This window comes from Chaetura pelagica, unplaced genomic scaffold, assembly GCF_000747805.2.
Source record: "Chaetura pelagica isolate M959 unplaced genomic scaffold, ChaPel_1.0 scaffold449, whole genome shotgun sequence".
In the NCBI taxonomy this organism is placed as follows: Eukaryota; Metazoa; Chordata; class Aves; order Apodiformes; family Apodidae; genus Chaetura; species Chaetura pelagica.
The window spans coordinates 770114-783034 of record NW_009954418.1 but is presented as its reverse complement, the minus strand read 5'-3'; the positions used below and the strand labels follow the sequence as shown (position 1 = coordinate 783034).

The window sequence follows — 12921 nt, the reverse complement described above, 5'->3', positions numbered from 1 at the left end:
AAGCTACCCAGGTGCAGGAAGGCAGACCCAGGAAATCCAGCTAACTCAGGCCTCCTCAGGGCTCAGACAGGGAGGTAGAAGCTGTGCCAGTGTCACTGGAAGAAAAGCTCTGCCCATTTCCATTCCATTGCTGGCTCTTGGTTCCAAACCGGAGCATCTTGAATGGTCAAGCAGCCCCCACCCCAAAATGTAACCAATCAGCTGACTGCAGGCTCAAACTCTCCTCAGTAAGATGAGCATGTTTTAGGTGGACCTTCCTGTCACAGCCTGTTCCTCCATCCATTTTTCAGAATGTGAAGAGATGTGTTCAGAAACAGTCATTTTTGAGCCCATTTTTCCCCAGCTGCCTGTTGTGTGCCGGGAGCTCTGTCACCACCTTGCTGGGGCAGTCTTTGAGCTTCTGAAGTAATTCCAGCCCCTGTTTTTGTGTTCAGGACTAAGGGAAAAGTCTGGCAGCCCCCACTGGCCTGGTATTTAGATGCTGTGCTTTAGTGTGTTAGGGGCAAGGTTTTCCTTTTGGACAGATTTGTGCTTAGGAAGTTGACCTAGATCAGCCTATTCCCCACCATGTTTAGTCACTTCCAGTGATGGGAAGTCATTCTGTTGCACTCTTGTTTACTTCTTGTCTCATAGATGATTGAAACCTGGTGTCTTATCTCACCCAACAAAGTTTGTTACCCCTGCTCAAGATGTTTTCTCCCCATGCTGGATGGCCTTAAAGTTAACACTGAAGGTTTTGATCCAATTAGATATTTAAGCACGTGCTGAACTTCAAGCTCCTGAATAGTTTTCCTGGATTTTTATGAAGCCCATCACAGGCCTGAGGTCAGACACAGCTTCAGTGTCTTAGTGGATGGTCCAGTTGGGCTTGAGGGATGGACCATCTTCAGGAGAGCTGCTGGCAGGCACAGAGGGATCTGCACCACAGCACCTGCAGCTCCTCCTGAGCAGCCACTCGGGATGGTTCTTGGGTTTTTCTTTAGGCTTTTTGCTCGACTAGAAAGACAAGGTTGGAGCTGTGATGGTGAGAGGGGAGGCTGCAGGAAGGGTGTTTGAGAGCCACTCCTGTCACCCAGCCAGCTTGTGCCCCTTGGCTTTTCACACTGGTCATTTCACTTGAAGGTGATGTGCTGAGACTGCGTTTTTGCACTATGCTTGTACATTTGTAAAGTTTTACAGAAAAGCTTATTAAAGATGTTTCCTTTTTCTCATGTAGTCCTGCTCTGCTGTTTCTCTCACTACTTCCACCTACCCTCTTTCTCAAGTCCTCCTCAAGTGAAAAGAGCTTTCAGGGATTCAGGAGAGTCACCTGGGAGATAATGTAGGGTCCACTGATGGGCTCTGGGCATCTGTGTGGAAAAACAGGAGCTGGAGCAAAAGAATGTGTAGTTTTTGAAATCACTTGCATTTTGTTATCCTTTTTTCCCTTGCTTTCAGCAATAGCAGAGCTCAAGCTTCGTCCTTGGATTACCATGTGTTAGGACCAATTCTCCTGCCACCAGATGGCACCTCAGCCCAGCTAAGTGGAAATAAATCTTTTCAACAAGCCCGTAATAATTTTTTTGTTCATTAACTATGCTCATCTGCAGGGGCTGTTCAGTGTTGTGTTGCACATTATTAGAGATTTGCAGAAAGATGAGAAAATACATCCACCTGCCCCTGGGTGTGAGGAAGGAAGGGAGCTCACCTGCAGCCTGGCTCCTCTTCTCATTGTTGGTTCTACCATAAAAACAGTGTCAGCCCTCCAGGATGAGGCCACTGCTTTTATGTTGCACTGGACAGTGTGTCATTATGTTCTAACTGCAACCTCCAGCTGTCCTTGAAGCCCACCTGGTGTGACAGGTACTGCTAAGGAGATGACACAAGTTAGACCAGATGTGGTTACAAACAGAATCTTTATTTAGCTCACATGACAGGAACATGTGACAATATGCAGTCAAACCACCTGTGTAATGAAACCCTGAGACATAAACATATAACTCAGACATTCCTAGAAGGATGCAAGAGGAAAAAGTGGCCTAAGAGACTGGAATTTAACCCTTCCAAAGGGAGTGAGAACTGCTGGCTGCCCTGAGGAGCTTGGAGCAGCCCTGGCAGTGGGAGCACAAGGCACTGGTTGCCTGCAGGTCACACGGGATGACCAGCTTATCTCAGGCTGACACAGGAAGTTCTGCCCTGCAGACCACAGGCTGCAACAGCCTCTGACCAACCAGAACACAAGTCCTTTTCTACCACGATAAGTATGATGTCAGCTCTAGGGAACCCACTGCCAAACTTGGCATGTTGAGAATCACCACGTGGTCAGCTACACCCTGGGCTCCAGATTTAGGCCTGTTGGTGTGTTCTCAAAGTGATTAAACCACTCTCAGCACCCTTGTCATCACATACTTTGTGAGGACACTCAGCACCCTCAGCCAGGCCCTGTACTTCTCCAGCTCTGCCATTCCCTGGCAAAAGCATGAAGGCAAAAGGGACAGGAAACTCACTGGTGGTCTTTTAACACTGGAAAAAGAAACGTAGAGCCCAACTTTTAAAAACCATTCAAATAAAACTCAGCAAGAACTCCTGTGTCAAAGAAGAGAAAATAACATTTGAATTCCTTTTTTATTAGGATTCCCACCTAAACAGAAGGAAGAGGTGAACATTAACTAACAGTGGATTGAAAATGTCAACGAGAGTTGGAAAAATCCTGGGTGTATGTGCCCCCCAGATTTCTCTCTGATTAATTATGTCAGTGTAGTCTTACCATCCTCCTCCCATGGACCTGGGCCATCAGGGTGATTGCAGACTGGTGACAACACTAGATTGTCCTTGGGCTCAGTAACAACCTCTTGTATCAAGGGTTTCGAGGGGGCTGCTTGTTGATCTTTGACCTGCAGGTAGCTTTCTGAATCAGCAGGTTCTGTCAAGAAGCTTTCAATAAGGGGTCTTAAGTGCTCCTTCTCATCCTCTTCGTGTATCTTACACACATTTGAAAAAATGGTTGTTGGAACTTCTTCTTCTCCTGCTGAGTTGTCAGACACGCTGGGATCGTTTTGCTCTGATGCGGAATCGTCGGCATTTGTCGTTTCAGAGATGATTTCAATCTTTGGGTGATGTTCCTCCTGTGAAGGTAGAAAACGTGATTGGAAATGCCTTACTCCAGGGGTAAAAGCTAAAAGCGTCTTCTGATGCATGGAACAGCTGTCAGTGTTGATGTGCTCCTCTCCCAAAATGTAGGGAAGATGGGTTCATAGCAAGAGCCCTGCTGCTTTGTGGATCAACGCTGGGTTATCCATTTCTCAGGCATTACTGATGGACTGACCATCAACAGCTCATCCCAAAAGAACCATTTTGGGAATTCAGCCACATGTGGGCTCTGTTCTGCTACCTGACCTCCAAACAGGGGGACCTGACTAACCTTTTCACCTGACTTGGGCTGAGAACAGACCCTTTGGAGCCTGAGAGCTGCTAACACCTGCTCCTTTGCTAATCCTCTCACTTCCCTCCCTGACCTGCTTTTGATTGGAGCCCTTGTTGGCCAAGACATTTTGCAACACTGGTTGGAATCTGTGACCAAAAGAGCAAATAAATTCCAGTCTCACACTGACTGTAGGAAAAGTTTGCATTATCTTGGAGGGACTTGTGCAAACTGGTGCTGTCTCCAGCAAGGTCAGGATGAGTCAACACCAGCACGAGACTTACAGCTGGGCTTTAATCTTCGCTGGTTTCTTCTTCCTTCCTTTCTCCTCTGGTTCTGCTTCCAGGTTTTTGCCCAGCAGATCAGTTTGAGCACAGCACAACATGGGCATGACCTGCTCTGTATCTGACCAGCAGTGGAGCAGGGGACTTTCAATCCCTCTGTGTTTCCAGTGGAAAAGTCTGATTTTCTTCAGTAGCAGGAGACTTGTTCTATCTGTTCAGTCCTTTGCAACATGTTAGTACTGGCAAAGTGTATTTTAAGAGTAATTTTCATAAAAAATATGTTACTGATTGCATCTTTTGTCCTATCATCTATCCAGAATCATGCTCCTCATTTTGCATAACATTTGTAAATGTGTTTAGGGAAGTTTCATCACTGGAATTAGTAAGAATCTTACCTTTTGAACAAAGATTTCCTCTTCTGGGGGAAATTCATTTACATCCATATCTTCTAAATCAGGCAGTTCCTGTGGACAATCACAAGATGATTAATCAGTGGGGAAAAGCTGCTTTAACCAATAAAAGATGATATCTCTAGCTCATCATGGATCTTCTTCAGAATGCTTGCCAGGGGAAGGGGTGAGATGACATGTCCTCTGGTGAGCACATGTGGGAAAAGGACAATTCATCCATGTGCAGCAAGAGCAGCTGGGAAGGCAATAACTTCAATGTCAGACTGAAGGGTCTGCTGTAATGTATGGTTATGGGGGTAAAAAAAACACATGTGGGAAAAGGACAATTCATCCATGTGAAGCAAGAGCAGCTGGGAAGGCAATAACCTCAACTGAAGGGTCTGCTGTGATGTATGGTTATGGGGGAAAAAAAAGGGGGAAAAGGATAAACAGCAAGACATTAGCAAGGTTTTAAAAGCAAATATGATTGATGTCTATTGGCTGTATCTAGTCAATGGACATAATACCATTTTGACAGGTTAGAGGCAAATCAAGATCTGTACCTACCTGAAAATGCTTCTCAGTAAACCCTGCTACCCTAATACATCTAATAAAACAATGTGTTTTTTCTGTGAATGCCTCATAATCAAGGATATAGAACTAGAGACTTGCTGAGAACTGGTCTAATAGTGTCAGCTTTTCATTAGAAAACTTTACCTAAAAAACCTGCCACTTGCTGTGACTTGAAAGCCAAGAGGCTGTGTGTGCAAAATCCCAGGTAGAAAGTAAAACCTTTTTGCCAATTCTTTAATGTAGCTCAGTACTGGTGAAAGCATCTCTTTTTGGTTTTAAGGCTTAGTAGGAAGCTGCTGTGCATGGTATGAACAGCAACATCTAATTGTACCGTGTTGATCGATGAGGGTTATTACAGAATTAAAAGCAACTCAGTTCTTTGTCCTGATGGGGCTGCAGCTCATGCAGCATGTCCTGGAGTCACATTTTTTTATAAGAATATCATTAAAAATGCACACACTGGGGCTTGAGGCTAATGCTGGGGGCTGGAATCTGGTGTCAAGAGGGAAGTGGCACAGTTGTTAGTCTTGTTCCAATCAGCAGGGTGTGTTTGCAGCTCAAACCAAAGTTGCTTCCTACAAGTTAGATTGTTTCTTTCCTTTCAGTTTTCCTGGAAGCAGATTTTTCTTAGAACCCTGGCCATGCAGCTTTGTTATCCAGGATATCAGAAGAATTAATCTGGGAGCAGACAATACCCAAATCTTGGAACTTCCCAAAAATCTGACTCCCATACATACCTCAAGATAAAGTTTCTCTGGTGTCTCTAGTTTGTTCTGCTCCATTTCAGCATGTTCATCCAGTTCAGGAAGCACAGCCTTTGGGGTTGCTTCCTCCTCTCTTGGGAGATCTGAAGAGCAAACAGGAGTTAGTTGCAGAGAACTAACTGAATAAAAGACTTTTCACACTGCAACAGCAAGGACTGAAAAACCAGCTGCTGGGGACCTGACTGCCCTGCAGGATTCTCAGCTGGATCCTGCTCTTTGTCCTTCCATCATATTCTTGGTCCCCCTTCAAATGTATCAATTCATATTTGCATTTTGCAATGATGTATTCCACAGAGCCCACAGTCCGTGTGGGAGCAAGTGGAACCCATGAGCTCTCCTGCCCTCTTGCTAAACCCAGCATGCATGAGAAGTGCAATTCTACCTTTACGTACCAGAAATTGCAGGCTCAGAATTGGTTATGTTTGTTGTATTTAAATTATATTGTATTTGGTATGACTTGATTTTCAACTGTTCAATGTGGAGATCTAATGGGATGTTCTTATCTACAAAGCAGCTGGTTTGGATCATGGCAGAGGTGGTGCTGCACTAAGCAGAGCTTGGCTCTGCTTCCCCAGCTGGGTTTGAGTCTCCCCTGTGTACATTACCCTCTGTCTTCTTGTTGGAGTGTATGTAAGAGTCTGATTCTTGTGCATCCTCTTGATTCCAGCTGGGAGATCTGTGCTATCTCCCTTGTTTGGTAGAAGTGTTATCATTTCATCACAAGCATCAAAACTTTCATTTTTAAATTTCTCAGTCTTCTGTTGAGTTCCTTCCTTTTCTGATATATTTGAAGTCTCTGATGTATTAGCATTCCCATCCCTGTCATCTGAATTTTCAGGTGCTCCTACAGAAGAAAAAAGTTAATTACAGTTGCTGAGTTGATCTACCATGACTCATTCTAAATATCCAAACTTTACCACATGGTCTTAACAGTTTGGCCAAAAACTTGGATGAAAAGCTCCAACTTTGTGTGAGCAGGTATGCATAGATCAGCAGGCCCCCCAGGACTGCAGCCATGTTGTGGCTTTTCCCATCTCAACTCCCCAGAAAAAAAACAACACCTGTTTGTTTGTTTCTTCAGCAATGAGAAAGGTGATGGTTGCTTGAAACTGTTCTGATTAATCCCAGATGCACAAAAAATAATTCAAGTATTTAGAAATGAGGATCCATAAGCATATTCCAGAAATGGCATCAGCCTGCTTCTGGACTTTTAGGAACTACTCCTTGATTTTAAACATTCCAATTCAAGCAGGCACAGACATCATGCAAAACAGTAACCACAAACCTTCTAGGATGTCTGTTGTACTTCCATTCCCACATTTTGCACTTGCACCACTTTCTTCCATGTCCTTTTGTCTCCTCTTTTCCTCTGCCCTTTGCCTGATTGCTGCTAAAGCATTGATGCTGTCTTGGATTTTTTTTCTCTCTTTGTTTTCCCATTTTTCCTTTTCTGCTTTCTCAGCTGCATGCCCTCCAACAGCCCAGGCTTCTGCACAGGCTCTAATGAAAACACAGAAGTTTACTCTGAGATAACTATCCAAACCCATCTTGGTAATGAAAGATGAATTGGAAATAGTTAGCAACAGCATAATAGAGCTGCAAGAGAAAAACAAACATCTAGCAATGACAATCCTGACCCAAAAGGGATGCAGAGATATCTTATCTCTTACATGGAACTGCAACAAAAGAAACAAAGACAGCTGGTGATGACAGCACCAGGGATCTGCCAGGAGTGCTGATCCCTGCTTTTCCAGACACTTGCACAGTTTCTGTTGGCATTGGGATTTGCCCCTGGTCTGCAGACTTGGCATCAAACAGTTCTGTCCTAGAAATAACTCACTTGTGAAAAAAATACATGTTTTTTTCCTAGGGATGTTAAGGACTCCATAGTGTAACACTCTTGTATCCAAAGTCAGCCACCCTCAATAGATTACACCCCTCAGTCTTCCTTTCCTTCCATGGCAATATTGACAAAAAAGGGATGAGGGATCATTAGGACTCGAGCTTCCTTGCTGTGTGAAGAAGGTGGGTCTGTTTCTTACCTGTCCCTTGGGAAAACTGGCCTGTCATCTAGATACATGAGTTGTTTTAGTTGAACAATAAGTGTTTTCCTGTAATTAGCAATTTTCCTTGTCACTTCATTTCCCATCAAATTCAGCACACGCTGCAGAAAAAAAGGAAACCATGTTGAAAGGTGAGTAGCAAAAACCCCAAATCAGCCAAGAAGTGAATAAAATGCCCTGGGTGTTACAGGTAATCTACATAAAGATGTTTAATAACATTTTGGTTAGATACCTGTTGTCTACCCACCCAAACCAGTGAATGGGATTCACTCATGTACATGATCCCAACCCTTAGTCACATCCAGCTTACCAAGTTGGGCATGGTCTCCAGAACAGAAATAATAGTTGGATCACTTAGATTGTTGTGGGAAAGATCCAGGACAGAAATACTTGGGCACTCCTGCAAATGCTGGATGTCTTCCACTGTCTGTAACTTATTGTGAGCTATCTGCAGAGTCTGTAGGACCTTCAGACAGGCTGTCAGACAAGGACAGTACAATGAAAGGGAAGGTAAGAGTCATTGCTTCACAGAGGGGTTTCTGAATCACATAGAAAACTGCATTATCAAAATAATTGTTTATATTTAATTTGTTGTTCTGCCATATACACTTTTAGCAAGGCCAAAACATTGTTTCTTCACCCCAGGAGAAAAATAGTTGTTTGTTTTTAGGATGGTGGTTGTTTTCAATTCACATTTTGAACTGGTCAGTTCCATAAAAGCAAGAATCTGGACTTCCAATTACTCCCAATGAACACAAGTGATAATGTAGAGGAATTCTGTTGATGATGGGATAAACCCTTCCAAAGTCATAAAAGATTTGGAAATCATGTCTGCAGCTGTCCAAGCACAATGTGACTGTGAAGGAAATGGTGACAACTGGATTGTCAGCCTGTCTGCAACACAGGTAAGTACTGAGATGGTAACAAGAAGTGAGGAAAACCAACTTAATTCCCCTAGGTACCCACAAGAAAAAACTACTACATCTTCTCTGTTTCAATTGCAATACACCTAACATTGACTCTTCAACAGAAGCCTTGTGGACTTTGGGATGGGATATTGTGCAAAATTTTAACATGAATTAAAACAACCCTTGAAATTAATGCCACTAATAATAGCTTAACTTAGTCAAAGCTTAGGAAGACAGGCTGAATACACGTTGCACCAACAGTTCTTACAGAGCTTCTCAATGGTCCTAATGTAGTTGTTACTGATGTTGAGGGCATCCAGCTTCTGCAAGGCTTCCAGGTTTTCAATTTTGTTAATTAAATTGAGTTGCAAGTAGAGGCAACGCAGCTCTGTCAGAGCCTCCAAGTTCTCAATTTTGGTTAAGCAGTTGCCTTGTAGCCACAAACACTTCAAGCCAGTGTACTCCTCAAGATTCTCCAGGCGGTCAAATCCTGCAGAAAATAAAAGATGTTTGAAAAGGAAATTGCACTGGCTGAACACAAGTCTTGGGAAGAGTAACTTCACTAGACCAGTGCTGCTGAAACAGCCTGTGAGTGCACTTGTAGCTTGAGGTGCTGCCAGGAGTTGCACTGAATTAATGGTACAGCACCCAAAAAGGGCAAAAAAATGATAGGTGCTTATTCTGGTCTAGATCTCTTGAGATGTTCAAATGATACACAGGGAGAAAACAGCAAAACCAGGTCAAACACAGAAGGCAGATGTAGCATGTCCTATTTATTTAAAACAATTCCTATGCTAGCCTGAACCAGCCAACTGTATCATGCAGAAACCTGCTCAACAGCACAAGAGGATGATCCAGGCTCATTCTAGCACCTTCTTTGTTTTTTCAGTGGCATTTCAGAACCTGCAGCAAGTCTTTACTCTTTGTTTTCTTTCTGACCTTCTTTTATTTGGCACTAAAAATGTCCTCAAAAACAGCTTCTTTATACAAGAATATTAAAGAAGATACACATGTATTTTCCACTGAACACAGCTCAGACCAGTATTTTAAGACATTTCTCAGAAGTTACTGCTCTGGAAAAAAAGCCCAACAATAAGTACCCCTTGATTCCCATTGCTCCTTTGAATGACTCCACAAAGTGAAATAGATCTATAATCAGTTCACTTTTCTACCTTCATATTGGCTCATTTTGTTTCACAGTTTCAATATTCTATAAAATTATGTTGCCAATTTAAAAGCAGTATTACTTCAGTGAGGTATAAGCTACTGCTAAAATGCTACTTAGAATGATAAATCTAAACAGTCACGTCCACCTCTTACCTTTATAATGCAAGTAAAGTGTATCATTCAGGTGTGGGGTCCAGTACAATTTATGCTGTTTACAGATGTTTTGCAGAACCTTTTTTGTCATTCTAAAACAACAACAGGAAGCAGAAGCAAAACAAAAAAACTTATTTCAGTGCACATTCTGAAATCTTTGCTTTTGTACCAGATTTCAATGCAACACCATTAATAGTTTCTTCCAGTCAAGAGAAAGAGCTACAGCTTTCAAGGCTGTATTCCAAATAAAAAAGCAGTAAGTACTTTAGAGTGGCTTTCCATTTCTGCCTGTTTGAAGTGTGTTACCAGGCTGTTCTGCCAAAAAAAAGAAACATCAGAAAAATCAATAGTTATCAACCTAACATTTCAATGAAATAGCACTCCAGATGGTTTTAATACTCAACTGTGAGGGGCTAGGAAGGCACAGTAAGAAAAGGAATAATTCCTATTCAGTTGTAATTGCTTCATGTTCAGCTCTGCTCCTTTTGGGATTCATGCAAATGGGAAGCACAAAAAGGCTCCTCAGGGAAGCTGGGGCTACAGCAGGGGCAGAGGGCTCAGGAAGAAGCACTGGGCAGCAAACTGTAGTGTGAAACAGCAGGGGCCCATAAACTGTGTACCTTCAAAACAATATTTACCTTCTGTGCAGTTATTGTTCTCTGCCATCATTCTTCTTACTTAATTCTGAAGTGTGCCAGGCTGGTTAGCCTGGGATAATGGAGTTTTCTATGTAAATACATTTCAATCTACCTCCTGAGAACTCAGTGAGTCTCTCTCCCTTGGCTTGAAAGGGCTGTGAGTGTCTCCAATAGAACAGCTACATTAAAGTTGGCAAAAACATACACTTTGGAAAGTTTTACCATGTAAGTAGGTACAGGAATGGAGGGTAAATCTTCACTGATCTTTATATATCACTCCATAATAGCCCACGTGACCAGACTTTCAACAATGCTACTAAAGAGCATCTAACATTTAGTGTTATTATTTGCTTACAATATGCTTAATCAGGGATAACAGGAGAATAGTTCCATTTCATAGCTATTGATGAACAGGCATTGCAGCATATGCTGGTAGAAGCTGGACCAAAGTCAGAGGCAGAGCTTCCAAAGGAGACCTGTCTTATTGCTAACCAGCTGAAGTACTGCTGGATTTCCCCTGCTAAAACTAACTTGACAACTGCAATATTTACACTGTGATGAAGTAACAAAATGTCCAGTCTGAACTGATGCTGAGGAAGGGACAAATCTACTGAAAAAAACAGACCCCCACAAGAGTTTGCACAATTTTGTCCAGATCCATTAAGTACACTGCAAAAAGTAGAATGTAGTTTGCTACTGCAGCCAGAAAAAAAACAAGAAGCTGGAAATATCAGCCATTCCTGATTCATCAGTTACTCTTAAATTAATCTTCAAAATTATTCTCCTGAATTAAGATTGAAATGTGGAACAGCAACACTCCCACTGACTTCAGTGGTGCCAAGATTTACATAAAACCCATCCACAAACCATGTATTTACCTTACATAGCCCCTCTTTTCTTCTGTCCTTTGGTCATATGAGCTGATTACTGATTTCTGATCCCTGATGGATTTCTGTTCCTTCTGTTGATCTGCTCTAGGTGTGGCTTTCTCTTGAGTTTTGACATCTTTGTTATTAAGAAAACAAGTTACAGTTTAACAGCACAAGGGAGGTGGGGGGTGGTGGAAGTGTCACATGGACAATTCCTTTGGAGAAATACTGAAGGGCACCTGAATATGAATTTCAAGAAAAGAAGTGTTCCAACCATGGTTTTTTATTACATTTTAAATGAAAGTTAACTTTATCAGAAAGAAAAGTAGCAAAATAAGTAATAGGAGAATATTTTTTTTTACATTTACCTTTCTTTTTTTAGGTCTGGAAGTCAGATAGTACCCACTAGTCTTAAGATTAGGATGATGTATAGTGACAGTAAAGTTCTGGCACCAATGTCCTTACAGTCTTAGACAGCTACCAGATATTATATTTAAGTATCAATAATTTAACAAGACTGCTAACTTTGCATGTAAAGAGATTAATGGCACATCCTGGTCATTGCAAGCACTGTCTGATAGTCTAGCCCTTCTACTCATTTACCTTTTTGCACTCTTTGGAAGGTGTCTCCAGTGCTGTACTCATTCAAGCTGCCTTTAGACTGTCTTAGATCAATGATATCTTCAATATTCTTCTCTTCAGACTCTTGCTCTGCACCTTCTAGTTGCACTTGTAGCTCACACACTTAAAAAGAGACAGTGCAAACCAGATGATTGTAACAGCTCATTTAAATATGATTGCAATTAAAACATCCAGAGGTCAGGCCAGCTGTATGATTGCAACACAAGGAAAGGTATCTCTCCAGGTAGAAGAAAATTATAGAAACAGAAAAAAAAAAAGCACAAGCACTTGAGTAAGCCTCAGTTAGGGCAAGAGAGAGAAAGAAGCAACTCACATTGTATCCAGGTGAGTAATGACAAGCTAGATGTGAACATAGAGATCCCTAAATTCATCCTCAATAGCCAGCTGGAAGGACTCACCTGTGCTGCCAGAATAATCTTTATTTTCTGTTTGGGCAGCTTTGTTACTGGTGCCATTCCCAGACTCTCCTGACACCTCTTGCACAGTGACCTCCCCTCCAAGGCCCTTGTCCAAGTCTCCATCTTGTGACTGCATTTTAAGATGTGTGTTCTAGGCAAACATCAGCCAAACTGGTATTAGATTTACAATCCAACTTCCAGGCAAAACATGTAAAGGCTTCAGTAGAACCTGTTACAGACAAAAAGGGTAAATTACCAAGTCTGATGGAGCCAGCAACCTGGGTCTTGTCACTATGGAGATATCAAAAGACAGGGGAGAGCTTATCCTAAATCCTGCCCGCAGCAGATCTCAGGCAGGGCAGGGAGGGCTGAGGAGCCTCCCAGAGCTGGAGCAACTCACTTGTTCCTCTCGGAAGCCGGGGCTGAGGGTGCAGCGATGGCTCTCCCTGCTGCTCCGCCTGCCTCCCGCCCCGCGGCAACCCGGGGGAGCTTCAGCTCCCTCGCAAGGGCTGCGGGCACACACAACTCCCTTCTTTACCTGACCCGACACCCCAGCCGGGCTCAGAGTTCCGGCTCCCAACTCCCGGCCGGGCTCGGTGCCTGGCGGGCAGCAGGAGGTACAACGGGCGAGGCCCGGGAAGGGAGCGGCGGCCCCACCGGGCCCGTCCCGCCC

General features: G+C 43.0%; 1 protein-coding gene across 1 annotated transcript; it reads right to left on the bottom strand.

The window, feature by feature from the left end:
* Positions 1 to 2325: 2325 nt before the first annotated feature.
* On the bottom strand, positions 2326 to 11309 carry DNAAF1 (dynein, axonemal, assembly factor 1). The gene is given in 12 exon segments (XM_010004444.1): positions 2326 to 2447; positions 2747 to 3104; positions 4080 to 4148; positions 5384 to 5493; positions 6016 to 6072; positions 6075 to 6254; positions 6696 to 6910; positions 7453 to 7574; positions 7784 to 7950; positions 8650 to 8871; positions 9702 to 9793; positions 11218 to 11309. Coding segments are annotated over 11 exon segments (1713 nt in total). The 5' UTR covers position 9793; positions 11218 to 11309.
* Between the last annotated feature and the right edge of the window lie 1612 nt (positions 11310 to 12921).